Source organism: Perna viridis, chromosome 3 (assembly GCF_037379345.1).
Source record: "Perna viridis isolate PV_CMFRI_1.1 ecotype Kerala chromosome 3, ASM3737934v1, whole genome shotgun sequence".
Classification (NCBI taxonomy): domain Eukaryota; kingdom Metazoa; phylum Mollusca; class Bivalvia; order Mytilida; family Mytilidae; genus Perna; species Perna viridis.
The window spans coordinates 49,274,676-49,293,017 of record NC_142447.1 but is presented as its reverse complement, the minus strand read 5'-3'; the positions used below and the strand labels follow the sequence as shown (position 1 = coordinate 49,293,017).

Here is an 18,342-nt window from a genome sequence, read left to right as displayed (position 1 = left end):
GTTACATACATTTCATGTTGATGAGTTTTATAAACTTTTGTTACAGATTTCTGTATGACACAAGCTGGAGGGATGGTATTAGTGACATTAAGGGCATCCTTAGTACTTTATTTATCTGCAATTATGTAGTTGACTTTTATTTGTAGGGTTATAGAACTGGTTATCTGTATAGAAACCCTCATATAAAACAGGAAGTAAAGAAAGAAAAGAACAACAGCGATGTAGAAATACCCCCAACATCTAGTTCCTTTACATATGTCTTTGATGGAGATATAGAACACTCTAAATATATGTAAGTCAAATATTCAATACTCTATGATTCAACTAAAATGAATTTTTAAATGTGAAGTGGTATAAAGCATCTCAATCAAACTTCATATCACTGGAACTGCTGATTTCAAGTGTTGTGATACGCCAAAGTTTGGGAATAGCTTGTGAAAAACTCAGTTTGAATTGTTTTTGGAAACTGGGCTAAAGATGTAATGGTTTGAATCATTAGGACTTTGAAGCTGGTCATTTCCAGTAAAAAGGTATTTAATACAAGTAGACTGAGATTAAAGACCAATTTATTGTAAACAGACATGAAGTAAAAAATAAAAAATGGAGGACAAGTTAAAAGGTAGAGCCTGGAGATAAAGACATCATATTTACTTAGTTTATTTGAAGTCTTGTCAATACCATGTGTTATTGATCAATGTTGTAGATCACCATTGAAGCTAGCCAAGGACAGACAAAAACAGAACTACAAGGCAGGGTGGCTTGTCAACTCTCCTAATACTTACACTAGGCAAGAAATAGAAGAAACTGGAACGCCCAACCCTAAAAAATATTCTAAGGTAATCTAGAGTCTGGTAATTGACTGGTTTACTGTTTTAATTAGTGTGCTATCTCAGTCATCTGACTGACAAACAGGTCAGACAAATACTCAGTTGGTCAGACAGAAATCTTGGATGTTTTTGACATCTTATAGAGAAAAAAGTCTAATTCATGTGTCAAACAGACAAGTCGGAAATATGCCTTGTAAACACTGCTATCTACATTGTAGTTGGTAGTTGATTTTGCTCTTGCATTAAATTTTATAGTAAAATGTTTACCAATGCACTTGTATTTATCTGAGGCTGAATATTTTCTGCATGGATTTAATCTGTAGTTATGGGATTTGATTTTTACTGAATTAGTTCAAATATTTAATTACATGTGCATTAATTTGATACAAACGGTATGATCAGATTGTAAATATAAATTTATCAGTTCCATTTATGTGATACTTGGTAATTTCAGTGGATAGCTGAAGCTGATGGTTCTCCAAACAGGAAATGTACACCCATCAGATTGGAGAATCCTAACCAGTTTGCACCACAGGGAGAAAATCCGAAAGAGTACAGAGAAAAACAAAAAGCGGTAGGGCTAAATATTTTAGCTAATGTCAATCATCAAAAGCAATATAGTCATGTGCAATCAACCTAAATATGTCCTAATTTATCTAGCTATCAATTTTCTATGTCAGAAAAGTATGACATTGTTTCACATTTTTAGTACAACAGAGAATTTCTGAGGCCAACCTTAAAAAAAAGTGTTGTTTGCTGTTTATTGACCTCATTAAAAACCTACCACTCCATTTTTTTTTTTTTTTTTCATCACTTTCTTGACACATTGGCTTCACTCTTTGGCATTGTTTCAGAAGAAGAATAAAAAACACCTACCTACCTATTCACACCTAAAATTCTTTAACAGCAACCCTTCAATTCTTAAGGATGGCCTGAGGTACTGTTACTGTAGTGATTATCAGTTTATGTACAGTCAAACCTGTATTAGCGACCACTTGTGTTCAGCGGAAACCAGTCTTGAACTTTAGACAATGATTAAAGTATCACTACGTAGTGCATTCTATGTAAAATAAACCTATATACAAAGACCACGTTTTTTTGTGATCAGGATTTTGTTAATCTCCTTTTGAAGGTCACTTAAGACAGGTTTTATATTTTATGTAGATATATATTCAATAATGAAAATCTGTATTGGAGCAGATTATTTAGTGTTTCTTCGTACAAAAGCTCATTCTTGTTTTAACAGATAAGGAAAGATTATTATGAAGAAAGAATCTCAGCTGGTCCTCAGTCGAAAATCCTTGAAGGTATTACTTGGGAGGAAGCTAAACAGTTACAGGTAAGGGGATCTAGAACAGTGGCTTGTAAGATAAACAGATGATAGGTGTTCTTAATTAGTGCTGCTTTATTACTTCAGTATTATGTCAGAATTTTCATATCATTTCATTCATCATTATTCATAATCTAGGTATCAAATTTAATGTCTTGTTTGAATGTTATTAATTGGTCAATAAAACTTGCATAGAAGAGCTTCATTTTAATACTGACTAAATAAAATTACATTTTGAAAGTCCAATTGTTTATCTTAGTAAAAAATTAATTCATACACTCTTTACCATGTTGTACATTTTTGAAATTGCATAATAGATTTTACCATTAAAATGGAATAAAAATGAGAAGATTGCTTGTACTTGGACTTGTTCTGTTTTCTTTCAATTTATTTTCTTTTGGGGGGGTATCTTTCAGGAAATAACTCAAATAGCAATCATTACTCCTTTATCATTCATTGATCATTTGAATGTGATGTTGTGTGTGTGTGTATTTGTGTTTGAGTTCTCTTTTCATTTATATTTACTACTAATGGTCTGAATGAACAAAGCGCTGTTTTTTATACATATAAAAGGTATTGTGTTTTGGTCATTTCACTGTTGACATCATACATATTTTCAGCAGGATAAATTTGTGAAGAAAACATTCAGACCATTTGTGTTTGTTTCCTATTTTATGAGAGAATTATTTCTTTATTGTAACAGGCAGAAGGCAAGCTTGTAAGTGTGGTTCTATTAACAATTAGTATCTCAGCTATTACTAGGAGAAATCTGTAACTAAGATGTCATGGGAAAATATTAAGTTAATGGTTTTTTTTCCACTTTATTATTCAAGTTTTTTTTTTATTACACTACAATTAAAAATGAATTCTATACCAAATAGAAAAGATTTGAATGAAAATATTCAGATATAAGATATTTTGTAAAATTTTCCATGATAAGAAATCTAAGTTTCAGACTTTCTCCACATACTAAGCCATTATTTCTTTTTTCTGTGGGAAAGAAGTCACCATCTGTTCTGGGTATTGGTATTTTTTATAAAGTATGCATGCTTCATCTGATATCAGTGACTTGTTTTCTTTAGATATATACTAACAGTTTAACTGACTTTTGAGTACAAGTTAATTCCTGTATATTGCTTTTAGGCATCCTTAAATTTTATAATGATTACCATATTATGCATGAAAAATAATTATCTGTATAGTACATAAATTTTTTTTTTTTTTTAACTCTGGAAATGCTTATTGACTAGCAATGCATGGTTCAACCAGATTTGTGGTATCCTGTCGTCTTATTATGATTGTATATGTAACTATCTTGATTAATCTAATCAGATTGGACACTTCGCTCATTTTTTAAATTCAAATGAAACTTTTATGAAGACTTTGTGCATTGGATTATATGACATGAATTGATAAATCCTTTAAAGGCTTCCCCCATTTATAATTTGTATGATTATGCAACATATTAGTTCCCCTCCATGTAACATTATAATATAATGAGAGGACCCTGACATTTCATTCTATATTAACATTCAGTTTTCATGTATTGCATAACATGTTTTATAGTTAACTTGTTTATAATATTACACTCTCACTGTTTTGTTTCATTTGAAGCTATTTGGTCATCATTATGTTCTCCCAGGTTACATTATCTAAATTTAAATTGATAATAAAAAATAAAGTGAAAAGTTGTTAGCTTTTCAGTTTGTCGACTTAAATGACAATTCAATCATCTACTATTAATGTACAGATGTTTTATTACTTTAATAGAAAGTTGTAAACTTATGCTGGTTTTATTTTTTATTTATTTTTTTTTAATTCAAAAAAAATTCAAAAAATTGTCACTTTTGTATACTAAGGGAAGTAACCCTTGCAATTAGCGTATTGGGTGGTTGGCAGTTTGGTGTACTTCGAGGTTGAAAGCAATGGTAACTTGTTATTCCCTTAGCGGCTTTAGCCAAAGAGGACTTAAGAAATGCACTCCATCTGTCTGTCTGTCTGTCAGTTTGGAAAAAAAAATTGAAGTTTTCCACACTCTTTTTCTAAATGCTTGCAGATATTGAGCTGATTTTTGGTATGTGAGTCTACCTTGATGAGTTACAGATCAAGTGTATGTTTCGTTCCGATCTGCTATTTTTTGTCCAAGATATAGCCCTTGAACTTTGAAAAATTTACCAAAATTTAAGTTTTCCTCACTTTTTTGCTACATGCTTGCATCTTTGATATGTGAGTCTACCCTGATGAGTTACAGATCAGGTTTAACTTTCATTCCACTTCGCTGATTTTTATCCAATTGATGGCCCTTGAATTTACTGAAGTTTTCAGCACTTTTTTTTCTAAATGCTTGAAGATATTTAGCACATTTTTGGAATGTGAGTCTACCTTGATGAGTTACAGATCAAGTTTATATTTCGTTCCACTTTGATGATTTTATCCAAACTTTCAAAATAAGGTCATTTCCTCAGTTTGTCATTTATACTTGATGATCCAAGGTAGTATTTGGGTCATTGATATAATCAGCCAGGAGGGGAATATGTATTGTTTTTTAATACTCTCAGAATGATTGTTTTTGTTGGTCATAGTAGCTCACATCATAATGTCTCTGTATTATGATGTTTACACTGTAAATAGTATAATAATTTATACAAAAAGTAGATATGCTTATTCTTTTTTTATACATAAAAATGGTGTTAGGAAAGAAATGCTGTAGAAGTTATTTTATATCACTATAGAAATACAGTAACCATAATTATCTTTATAATTTTAAGGGAAGTGATCTTTTGACAGGCTTCCAGATTATCTGCTTTAACAAATCTGGATTTTGCCATTATGATTCTTATTTTACTGTATACTTACTTCCAGTTTTGCCAATTTCAGCAATTCTGTTGTTGCTCATATCTCATCCTTCAGTTATACTTTTTTGTAGGATGGTAACTTAAGTATGGTAGGGGATAATGTAGTTATTTATGGTGCAGCTTCCAAGGGGATCATACAGAGAGATCAACAACACAATGTACAAGTATATAAAACCCAGTATGCTGCTAACCCATTTGATAGCATTAATGAGGAAGAGATAGAAAAATACAAGATAGAAGTTGAACAGAGAGGCAAGGGAGATGCAGGTTTGTGGTATAGAATTATATAGGACTGTCAAAGCAAATAAGGATCACCATGTTTTAACAAATTTCATTACTTAATTTGGTTAGTAAAAATGTACAATCTAAAGAAGACTTTATTCAGTAACACACTACAGTAGTGCTAAGAAAATGTTTAGGAGACACTACATACATCCCCTGAATTTTGATTTATTAAAATGTTGCAAGTGTTCTTAAATTTTTTATCCTTCAGATGTTATATGGTTTTTGGTCTTATGAAAATTGCCAGCTAAATAAAATTGCAATGAAAATGTCACTTGTGCAGTAATTTACAGTCTTTATTGTAATTACTATATCTCTTCTTGTTTACATAACATTCCCTGTCCACATTTTTCAATGTATGATCCGAGTTTCTACTTACAACAATGCTTTATTGTGTGAGCAAGGGTTCTGATGGAGAAGTAGGTTCAGCATTTAGAATGAAGTAAACAGCCCTTTTTGATTTTTTTTTACTGGGATGACTCCCGATGGTGTATTGTTTTTAATTTCCTGTTCATTGTATTCTAGAACCCACAGAAGATCTGTCTCCAGGACCAGATGGCAAATTGATTTCTACTGAAGAAAGAATGCAGATAATCCAACAACAGCAAGTAGAGACAACCCCAGAACATAAACCTGAAGTAGAAAAACCAAAACCTGAAGGTAAAGATATATGTGTTGTCTGAACTATATACAGGCTTAGCTTAGGTGTAACTAACCAGTGTCATACTAATCATTTTTACTTCTTTCATCATTAGTTAAAAGATAATCTGACACTTCACAACTGTGTGTTCGGATTGATTGTATGGTTGTCAAATGATAGGTCTGTCTGTCAGATCGACTTACAGTGTTTTCCTGCTTTAGAGTTTCTTGTGTAATTCTTAGTTCTACTTTCACTTTGATTTTTTGTAGAGTTTTACTAATTGAATATTTAAAATGTTTGTAAATAAATGTTATTTATAGGCATGTTGTTAGATTGTGTTAAATGTTGTTTGCTTAGACTGCACAGGAGACATTACTGTAGACATTTAGAAACCAAAAACCTGACAAGTTTTGTCATCTAAAAATAATGTCAACCTGAGCAGTTGTTTTTTGTTATATGAGCATGTTTTGTTTCTGCATGTTGTATAGATCCTGTAGAACCCAAACGTCATTCTTCTAACAAGTCGAATAGTGAAGATACTACCGTAGATGATGTATTTCAATCTAACTATCCTGAATCACCTGTTCAATCACCAACACCACAGAAAGAAGGTAGGTTAAGGTTTACAAGTCCTTTGTCTTGACTGCCATGATGAGTATGACAGCCTTTAAAGTCCCCCCTGTCTTCACTGCTATGTTGTATATATTGTCTGCATTGTTGCAAATTTCTGTTTCTGTATGTAAAAATATTGTCTTGATTTTTATTGTTTTGTAGTCTCCCCTAATACACTTTTTCTATTAATTGACTTAGTTCAATTCTTCTTTTTGTGTATCAAATGAGACCTTGGCATTAATACACCACAATGTTTAAGGAAATAGGAATCACCCTGTTTGTCACTCATCACATTTTGTAAGCCCAAGCCAAATCTGATGTTTTTACTACTAAATTTATGATAAATCTGAGTAATGCCTGGGTGTTATGTAAAAACAATGTTGTTACTGACTATGTGAAATAAGGAAACCACAACAGAGAGAGAGATGTTCATTTCTAAATTGTGTAATATGAATGCTTTATAACATGCTCTCAAATATATCTTATGATGATTTGTTGCTCTTAATATATTTTCTGTTGTATTCTAATTTGCTTGTGTTTTGGTCTGAACTGTTTTTATTTAGTTTAGTGCTTTTACCTCTTCTTTTTGCATTTCCTTAGTTAAAACTCGACAAAAAAGACCATCGAAAGAAACAAATATTGATGATATTTTTGATGATAAGTATAATGGTGTGTATTTTTGTTCAGCATTTGTCATCACCATTTTAGCCAGATCTGTAATACATATTAACTTTCTACAGAGAATCAGATTATTTTCTTAGCATTCACTAACCATTCTTTTCCAATAAAGAATTCATTAATATGTTATATTTCTGATTTATAATGTCATTAATCTAATGAATTAATTTGTTATTTCAATTGATCTGAAAGAAACTCCTATCTACATTTATAAAGCGTTTACAAATGCCAATTGTAAACTTTTTTGTACCTTAATTGGTATTACGGACCTGGCCTTATCTTCCGTGGTGTTCTGTCACATTCATTGTGGTTTCATTTGTTGTTCATCTGAAATCTTAACAATGGCACACTAATAAGACTAAAATAGTTCTGAATCCATTCAATGATCTATCCTGAACTAACAGCCATTTGATAGAAAAGAATACAGACTTGGTGCATGAGTCTTGCTGTATTAAACATTATAGTACATGTATTGAATAATCATTTAAAGAGATGTATTACTTGCCATTCTTGTGTGGACTGTATATGAGTAATATGACCAAAAAAAACTTTAGCTCCTTTGATAGTATGGTACTGTTGTTGTTGGCTGTAGACATTGTTCATTAATTTTAGTATTAGCTGATATAAATAATAATAATAGTAATAAAATTTTACCTAGATGGTCCATATGATAAGAGGAAATTCAGAATTGGGTTAGGCAGACAAACAAGCAGTTTAGAAAACTAAGTATACATTGCTGATATCTTGACCAATTTCAATAGGGATTTGATTTAAAGTCATATTGTTAATATGTTGTTAATAACTGATAATGAATTAAGATTTATTTTGATTGAAATTTATGATCAAAGTTAACATCATTAAAGTTTAACAAATATAAAATGATTCTTTGATATGCTGAATCTAACTATGCATTTATAATATGGACCATAATAGACCCTTTTGTGGTAATTTTCAGAGAAGACATAAATAGCACTTCAGCGAGGTGGGTGCAACATTTCTTTGTAAAAAAAATAGCTGAATGAAAAAACTATGAGAATTATTAAGGGAATATGTACCATTTACCTCAAAGTAGTACCAAATGACTGAGTGTAAAAAAGTAGCACGAAAGGGACTTGGTGAATGTTAATTTTCAAATTTTTCAATTCTATAACCACATTTAATTTTGATTTATCTAAAATTGAATTAGAATCAAAATTCTGAAGTGTTTCTAGCTTAAAATTAATATCCTTATTTCCCCAAACTCTTCACTGTCTGATGACAGGTCCTGTTAAGCTCTGTCGGGAAGTATATTTTATGTTGAGATAATTATGCATGTTGTATCTTTTGAAGTTTGTTTTTAATTCAGTTGCCATTTTTCTTAAATTGTTAATGTATTTGTGGCACTAGATTTCAGTAGACTTATTCTTATTATTGATATGTTCTTAGCATTAGGAAGTACATCGAGAGAAACTCTTATTGATGATGTTTACCTAGAATCACAAAAATATATAGGTAATGATGGTGTGGATGAGAGATGACTAGAGTCTACAAGATATATATATCCATGTCATAGATAAGTTACATGTAATCATTAATTTTTGTTGAAAATTGAAAGGTACAAGTTTCAAGGACTTTATTTGCAGCCAAGAGTGAAATAGTTTTCACATTCTTATGTATGATGATTACAAAATAGCCTGAATCAGACATGTAAGGTATAAATATCTTGTGGTTTGTAGAATTATATTAGTGTTGTATTGATCTCACTTGGTCCAAGAATCTTCACACCATTTTCTCTCTCACCTACATATGTTTGGAGTGATCAGTTTTGCATTACATTGTGTGCTAGTGTAATGTCATCCCATTTTAATGGTCATCTCCATAATACATAGACCATTCCATTCATTTAGGGTATTAGTTGTGCATTAAAGCTAGGATATCCATTATTGTAAAGTTTTAACAATAAATACTAGTTATGTGTACAATTCTCTTACAAGAATTTGATGCCAATTTTCAGAGAAGGCCCCTGCAGTAAGGAGAACATCATCCAATAGGGAACCTCCTAGAAGCCCAGAATGTAAGCTTCTACTATCTAGGATTCACATCTATTATACATAATTATTATTCCATTGATAGTGTAAAGTGATAAAGGTTATTTTGGACTTGATAATAGTTATTTGAGCTTTATAGTTTGAAGTTCAAAGTTTTGCATTGTTTGTATAATTTTATAAGTGACTTTATTTTCAACATTAGAAAAGATCAGTAACAACCTGCAAAAATGAAAAGAAACATATTCATTTTTTAATATTATGTTTTCTGGAATTAAATAAAACTTTTGATTTGGTAGTAATTCAAGAATTGAAAGAGAAGAACTTTGAGAGATCAAAATCTGAAAGATTTGGGCGTGGTAAGCACATGACACTAGTGGTCGTGGGACTTCTGTAATCCACATCTAATCCAGATTTATACTCCACTACCTTCTAGCTTCACATTTCTATCTTTGCATTACTTGATACAAGGTAGTAACCAGGCTAGACTATCAACGTTTTAATCATACATCTACAAGTGTAGAATGGAGTTAAAACTGTAACTAGAGGGAGGTCAATGCTTTATTTCATAGCTTCAGAGTATATCAGTGAGTTGAAAGCAGCTTATGTAGGGTCATTATATTGGATGAAAGATACATTTCATTTCTCCTAATGACCATCGGATGTTAAAACAACAATTATCAATTTCAGAACAAAATATATCATTGCTGTAGAATACTAGATGCTTGTGTTCCCATCCTAACTGCATGTGTACTTTATTGCACAGTTAAACATAAATCACTAGTAGTTTGTTGACACTGCATGATTTGTCTTGAATGTATATGTAAAACTTGAATCAGTCTTTAATAAGATAGCTTATATTTTACTGTATACAATACTGAATACTACATGCTATAATCATTATCACATGCTGTATCAATCCTTGACCTATATTAACATTTTGGCTGGTCATGGTGGCTCTAGGGGTGATATAGGAGTCTCTGGTTGAAATGATACAGGTTTTGACATGTAATGTTCATTTTATCATATATTTTATTATACTTCAAGTGTGTTCTGGGTTGGGTGCTATTTAAGGTATGCGATATAGCTGATATTTTTATCATTAATATTTTTCCGATTTTAGTTTAAACAACATAAAAAAAATTATGACTTGATTTTTCTTTTTCTTCAGCATATGTGATTTTGAAAACATTAGTTTTTAATGGCATTGAATAAACAGCATAAATAAAAATTAAAAATGTTTGGTGTGTGTCAATTTTAATACCAGTACCCCTTTGCAGAATTAATATATATTTTGACTTTCTATGACATAAGAATGTTGCATTTTACAGATCGTGTACTAAATGGAGATGAGAAGCCATCCTCCCCAGCCAAGTCTGATACCCTCAAGTCGACTGACAGTGCTAGTGGGGGTGATACACTTGATGATAGGAGTAGTAAAGAGGTATGAAGAATTGGCAGAGTTTTGCAATATTAGATACAGGCTTTTAATCTTAGTCTAACTTAAATTGCAACTAAAATGGGACATACACAGTTTAAATAGACAGGAGAAATTGTTTAAGGGTGCTGAACGTGGGCATGCTGTTGACTATTTTGAATGAAGTCGTCCTGAAAGTACTAAATCAAAAATGATTTTTACAGGTAACCTACCTATACCCATGGACATCCTCTTCCACAACTGTCTTTTTATACAATCAAAAATAATTAGCGGTTGTATACATATTGGTATGGCCCCGTGCAGGCCCGGGTGTTAAAAGAATAGGCCTGCAGCACCTAAGCTTGTCGTATAAGGCGACTAAATAGTGCTCAGAAACCGTGTTGGGAAAGATGCCACGTTCCTCGCACGTTAAAGAACCCTACTGTGGTATTCGATAGGAGTAGGAACCTTTGCGCTCCGCCACAGGAGGCTAAATTGCCAACCTTACCATCCCCTTTTTCCAGTGGCAATCAAAATTTGTCGACCCTATTATCCTTGTGACACATCCTTTTTTTTTCATTTCATGTTCATTTTATCATCCATTTCATGTTCATCGTCTGAATATAGCTGAAATAGTGCTGCTCGGACGTTAAACCCCAACAAACAAACAAACATATTGGTATGGCTCTTTTGTCATTGTCAGTAAACACTGGGTTTTTATGTGATAACTTGAGTATTGATTGATGTGTATAAAATTTATAAACAAGGTTCCGAACCACAAAAGGAAGGCTGGTATTGAATTTGGAGTTAGTACCCCAACAGTTTTAGAATTAGGGCCAAAAAGAGGCCTAAAACATTTATTTGATGGTATTTAACAATTTAACTCCAATAAAAAACATAGAGATGTGTAGGAAATTATTCCTCAATATTCTATTCCACAATTATCTAACTTAGATTAAGAATAAGGTTCCACAAAGTGGCCAAAAACATTTTTTTTTCTGAGTTCTTGACGATTGCTTGTTAATTTCTGGTCTGACTTTGAAATATTTTTTTATTACATTCCTTGTGAAATTCCTTGCATGCGTTTTTCACTCAGATTTCAGACATCTTAACAGTTTAGGGGCCAAAATGGACCATGCCCCAAAAACATTTTTAAATTTTTTTTTTTAATTCCATATGAAAATCCCGGCCTAAATACAAGAGCTTTAAGAAGTATGCTTACCAAATTAACCCTGTCATGTAGTTTTGGAGATATTGAGGTAGAAAGTGGTCCATGAATGCAGCCTGAAGCAGATCTTTATACTTACATTGAATTTCAAAATATTGTGAAGTATTGTGTCCAAATGAGTTGTTGAGTTAATAATGAACTGTATGTCCCTATGTTAAGTGGGTCAAAAACTCTTATTGTGTCCACACTTGCCAAAAGTGAACAAAGTTCAACTGGCAGTGGTCGTATCATGCTACACTTGACAAAGCTTTTTAGATACGTTTTAATATGTGTAAAGTAATTTGATTATTTTTATACCTTGTCTGTTCATCCAAATTATCCCTGCTCCCAATGGATGGATTGATCATAAATTTGGTGGGTGGCTTTATATAGATGGGGCATTTGTTTTAAGGAATTTCAGGTGCTTTCCATTATTAACTTTCTGTATAAGTTTGGTTATACTTAGCATATGTAACTTCTTATTTTCTATACCAAGTAGTAGAAATTTGGTAACATCAGGCTTTATTATGATTTCTAACTGAGAGGTAGATGATTATTAATCAACATTATCTTACGTATCTTCATTTCAGGGCTCTCCTGTGAAAGAACTTCCTTCACCGACAAAGGATAAGAAAAAGAAGAAAAAGTTCCGAATGCCATCATTCTCAAAAACAAAGAAGAACAAGGACAGCAAGGAAAGCACATTATAAACTGCAAGCTATGTGATGTTAGTGTCCTTGTGTTTCGTTCATTGAACTTTTGTAAGGCTTGAGAAGATTTGGTCGTGTGTTGATTCCAAACACTGTTACAATGATAAGTGACTCTGTTTCGATGTTGTTTGGAAGATTTTGTATTAAGCTTGGCCTTACAGAAGAATTAACACGCGGACCACAGTTATATGCTTGTAACATTTGCTTGCCATGGTGTAAAAAATTCAAAACTTTTTAATATTTCAATTTATTTGAAGTAGATATTTTAGCCTTTATAGATAAGTCCATTTAATCATATAGAATCTGCCTGTTCAAGTTAGTATATCACTATACCAAAATTGTTACAGAGTTAAGAAACCAGCATGAGTTATACATTTTGTTATAAACATTTTTTTATGTTTAATTATTAGCATTGTATTTTGACCATAGTCTGTGCCATTGAGATGAATGTATTCATGGTACCTGCTGATTTTAGTATTGTATCTAATGTTGTTTTTTAACTATAGAATGAAATTATTTTTAACACCATGTAAGCTGGTAAGAATTTCTTGAGCTGTTTTCTCCTAAAATTTAGTACTTCTCAAAGTTTGTACATATAGGCAGAAAAGAAAGTTCATTAGGATAAATAAATATACTTGGATGAGATAAGGAAACTTTACAGATTTGACTAAAATTTGACATATGTGGTTACAGTTTGGATTCTTCTTTTGTCATTGGTTGTATGTGGACTTCATTGACCACTGGATGAATATTTAGAATGGTGGTCCGGCTTAGCTTCCCCTGAGACAGGTTGTTCTTTGTATAGTTTTTATTTTATTAATACCTTTTTATCTTTGAATAAGCTGCTTTAGTGCAATTGTCTCAGTCAGTCATGATAAGATATAGTCACCAAGTTAGTCAATCATTATTTACACCCTTTCCTATAACACAAAAGTTCAACAAGATAGATAATTCTATTTGTTTCTGTCTTAGAGTTGTTACTAAAGGACTTCATTCGGTCAAACTTACAAATGTTATATTGCTCAGTAGAATATTGACAAGAATTTGCATGTATAGTCCTAGTGTGTTATCTACAATGTTCCTTTTATTTATACTTTGTAATTATTAACCATAAGAGAGAGCATAATACACAAAAATCATTTAACTAATCTTTATTAAGTGCAATTTTCTTCTTGATGTTTAAGTATTGTATTTATTGACATACTTTCTGTGTAATGTAAATATCAATTTAAGATACATTGTTGTACACTCAATGTGCACAAAGTGTACAGTTTCCTTCAAAATTGGTTGGGCATTTGAGTAGTCATTGGTTGTTATTGAATTGGGCATAACTATAACATAAGTAGGGGGTTTATTACCATGACAACTTACAAATCTAACCTAGCTTTTATTTTATTGAAGTCATTTATATGTAATTTTAAGCATTAGTCCCAGGCATTTTTATGTTTACATGTTAAGATGATGCAATATATTCATATTACACACCTAAATCTACCTATAGTATGTGTATTATTGTATATAGTTTGATCAACCAATGACTGTTATACTCTGTTGATCTGTGGAAAGTGAAATGTTTTGTCTATTTCATTTCAACCCATTAAATTCAGATAAAGTTCTTTAAAGTTTGTAAATCAATGCCAATATTTTGGAGCAAGAAAAAATGGACAAATGCTACTCTCAATGTTGTGTAGTACTGTATCTATTAATGTAACATTTGATGTTAAATCTTCACAACTGAATAAATTATATGTAGCATTTTAATTTTATTTTAAATAATACTGCTATGCATTTTCATTTTTCCCATTTATGATATACTGTCTTTTTGCATTCTCACCCCTTTATTTTACATAATGAACAAGTAAATCTTCAACTGCTGTAAATCTCAAAATCATTTGTTTGGCAATAATCTTTATCTGGCAATAATTTTAAAGGTAAAGTCTTTACATTGTAGATCATAACATTGAGTTAAAGCTGCTTGTTAATAAACTATGCCGGTATGTTAATGGTATTATATTCTTTATGTAAAGATTAAGGTCTTCAAGTAAAACCTTTTTTGGTATACTGGTCCCGAAATATTTCAGTTGACCTGTTTATTTGCTTATTATCATGTATGTAAGGATGCTTGCAGTAGTCATCTTCATGCAGTGTTCAATAAAGGAATCCATTCTTCAGTTGTCTTTATTGGTATTTCTCTATACTACATTCTTTTTATAGGTGTACCAGGGGTTTATCTTCATTCATGTATTAGTGAATCAAGCTTCAATTTTAGAACTGCTCTACCAAATCAGATTTTACACAATACTATGAGTATAAATCATTAGTGAACATGTTTTGTGATGGTCATTATTCAAATATCTAATGGCATAGTTGTGCACCAGAATAGCTCTTTTAATCATACAAAAAATATATTAAAAAATTACATTAAGCTTAAGAGAATTTTTTTTTTGTTTCTTGAGATAAAATTCTGTGAATATTCCCTAGAGCTTGTATGGAATGTTGGACAGGATCTGCAGTAGTTTTTTTTATATAAATCTCAGACTACCTTATTTTGAAACAATTAAATTAGGGGGAAACTGACAACCTTTTATGTCAAAGGTTTCAAAGTTAATCAAGGTAACCAATATTGAGTGGAAATGAAAAGAATACATTCCAAGAATTAAGACTAGACAGGGAAATAGACACACACGAAAACCAAAACAAGTACAAAGAAACACAAGTAAATTATATGATCAGCCCGGACCATTAAAAATTTTGGGCATGAACCGTTTGCACTTGCAGGGTGAGCATTCTGCTTTTCTAGAAACACATGTTGAGTTTCTCATAAAATGTCAAGTCCATGTAGACGAAAGAGAACAGGAAAACTGACAGTGAACAAATTGGTTCTCGTGGTGCTGCTGATGATTAATGAGTTTATTATGAGCATAAAACTTACTCAGTCACTTATGCAGCAACATAACCCCGTTCCAGAAGCCTAATTGTAAGAAGTCTAGCTTGGTACAAAAAGTCTGCGTAGTTCAGGCAAGCTCTGGAATAACGTATGAACTCAATACGCAGATGGTGAAGGGATGTTGCCACTGATGGAAGAAGTCATCACGTTTCTTACAGTTTGGTCATGGGTTTTCCCTTTCAATAGATCTCAAGATATGAGACTGACTTCACAGTGTCTGTAGTGCCTTTTATCCCAAGTGCTTTGGGGGTAGATGCGATGTATAAATCCCCGAACTAGGATTGTTTGAAGACAATACTTCCAACTATATTGCGAAAACTGAGATCAAAGGAGCTATCTCTCTAATCGATGTACCTTCTTTAGGATCGGATAAAAAGTCATTTATAATTTATTATATCCCGATTGAAAAGTGGAAGGTACATAGTGGTCATGAGGTCTATCCGTCCGTCCCCAGTTCAATCCGCAGCTCCACTGAAACCGCTGAATGGAATATGGTGAAACTTTGACAGAATCTTCGTTCATTCCTCCAATTTTGTTTTTTAGTTTTTTTTTTATCTGAATGACTTTTTGGGCTTTTCAGATGAAAAACATGGACTTCTGAAACCTTTAATCACTTGTGGGGTTTCTTATATGTTTTCTAGGGAGGGGAACGGGGGTATCACCAAGTTAGCTTTGCTCAGTTTTTCTATTTCCCTATAGAATGCCGACTGTCTGTTGAAAAACGGACAGACATGTCGATAAAAAATATCCAGCATTTTGACAGCATCAGCTGTTTAGTATGGAAATGATTTGGAATCATTTTTACAGAGTATGGAGACTCTCTACTCAGTACTACCTATTTTATGTTACACTTCTTTATTCATTTGCTGAGAATTTGATTATTTTATATACGGCTGTCGTATATTGGTATGGTTCTGTTGCGATCGTCTGGACAATTTGTGACCAGACAATATATTTATACCACTGCAGACGAAGTTCCTGGTATAACAGTTTCACCCTGTCTGCCCGTCTGTCCAAACTTTTTTCTAAGTAGCTTGCAGCAGTGTTATGGAACTTTGTGGAGTGTAATATAACCACATGGAGATGTGCATTTCGTCAGGAATTTATGTTTTGACAAAAAATGTAGAAATGATGGCTTTTGAACTCATGCGTATGAAACTTAATTGAGTGTTAAATTACCATATTGGTATAGGCATATTGCCAGGACTTTATGTTAGGACAAAAATTGTGAAAACAGTGATCGTTGGAAGTTGGCATTTTTCAGAAAACTCCTCCTCAGCAACTTGCAAAATTGTTATGAATGTCAGTGCATATGGAGTATTAGAATCATTACCGTATGGAGATGTGCATAATGTCAGGAATTAAGTCATTTTTCTGTACTGTGTTATCAACAAAAAAAGTACTGATTACTGTCTGGAGTTGGATGTTATAGACATGACATTGTGTATCAAACCACCATAAACTTGTGTCCGTTATGAATCGTATGTCCACATTGGTCCCCAAATGTACGTGAATCAACAGGCTTCGGGGGTATTAGTCCCGCTATGGGCAATGTCTAGTGACATTAAGCCAGGAATCTGGGATGGACAATTTCTTTGCCATATATTCTAAACAGTTTCAGATCTGCATTCTATTATTGTTCAACGAAGATTATACGAGTCAACGCCGATCTATAAGTGTCAAGATATGAGGCTGACTTCACAGCGTCTGTAGTACCCTTTTTCTCAAGCTCTTTGATGTATCAAATCCCCGAAACAAAGATTGTTAAACGATAGTACGCCATCTATATAGCGGAAACTGAGATTAAAGAATTTAGCTAAACGATGTTCCATCTTTTTGGATCAGATCGGCTATAAAGTTAGCCTCATAAGAGTGAAGGAATAGGTCGGCAAGTAGAGGAGCACTGCTTGTTTCCATTGGAATGCTGACCATTTGTTGAAAAACGTGTCCACCACACTGGATAAGTATCTTGTAGAAAAAAAATCCAGCATTTTGGAAACATCTTCTTCGGTATATTTGGAATGTGATTTAGATTCATTTTTTACAAAGTATAGAGAATCTCTAACAAGAACTACATATTTGTATCAAGGTGTACCGTCTTTTTTTATGAGTAACAACGATGTTTAATGTGTTCGAGTCAGGATTTTAAATGAGTATGGGGAATAGGAGTATACAGTGTTGAAAAAATCATAGATTTTAATGCTATCGTATTCTGATAACAATATTAAATTGAGGGTTTTCAGAAGATCTTTCGAATCTTTCGGGATCCACATTGAATTAATACCACTACGGGAGTAAAAAGTGTCATGGTAGGACTGGAGACCCTCTTTGACAGTTCAGTGTATAGAAGTTAAAAGTTTTGAAAGAGGTTTGATGGTGCATTTTGCAGATCCAGCTATGTAGCGTTGTTTGTATTGATTCTTGTGGAGTTAAGGAATCCAGTACATAGACGGTAGATTACAATCATCGTCTTTAGTAGAGACCGAAAGAGGACAGCTCAGATTTATGGACTTCCACTATCTCTTCAATGGAGAGCGTGGTAGCAGTATAGGTCTTATCAGTGCTATTACTTTCTACGTTAACCTGATAATAAGCATTGGATGTAATTACGTTTTGCGGACAAAAACAATGCAATATCATGACTTTTTGTTCTATATGGAACACTTGAACGAGATATCGGTTGAGGCCCGTGACCGGGGTCGATACATGTATGTCTTTTAAGTGTTCCATAAAACCTGATATTGCATGCACCAAGCTGCCATAATTGTTTTATTACATTTGTCTGTAGAAATTTTAAGAATTTCCCACTGAGT

At 32.5% G+C, this 18,342-nt stretch overlaps 1 protein-coding gene across 35 annotated transcripts in view; it reads left to right on the top strand.

The window, feature by feature from the left end:
- LOC148622718 (protein hu-li tai shao-like) overlaps positions 1–14,753 on the top strand; it is a 42,215-nt gene extending 27,462 nt beyond the window's left edge. For 8 of the 35 annotated variants that reach the window (XM_088572792.1, XM_088572796.1, XM_088572794.1 and 5 more), the window contains 13 exons: positions 147–292; positions 704–836; positions 1,282–1,401; positions 2,074–2,166; positions 2,861–2,875; positions 5,084–5,279; positions 5,820–5,954; positions 6,423–6,545; positions 7,147–7,215; positions 9,218–9,277; positions 9,548–9,607; positions 10,580–10,692; positions 12,463–14,753. In XM_088572792.1, coding sequence (XP_088428918.1) covers positions 147–292; positions 704–836; positions 1,282–1,401; positions 2,074–2,166; positions 2,861–2,875; positions 5,084–5,279; positions 5,820–5,954; positions 6,423–6,545; positions 7,147–7,215; positions 9,218–9,277; positions 9,548–9,607; positions 10,580–10,692; positions 12,463–12,582 — 1,383 coding nt within the window. In that variant the 3' untranslated portion in view covers positions 12,583–14,753. Of the gene's footprint in view, positions 1–146; positions 293–703; positions 837–1,281; positions 1,402–2,073; positions 2,167–2,860; positions 2,876–5,083; positions 5,280–5,819; positions 5,955–6,422; positions 6,546–7,146; positions 7,216–8,649; positions 8,716–9,217; positions 9,278–9,547; positions 9,608–10,579; positions 10,693–12,462 lie in introns of all 35 variants that reach the window. The other 27 variants (XM_088572822.1, XM_088572825.1, XM_088572823.1 and 24 more) reach the window with 16 other exon arrangements.
- The last annotated feature ends 3,589 nt before the right edge of the window (positions 14,754–18,342 follow it).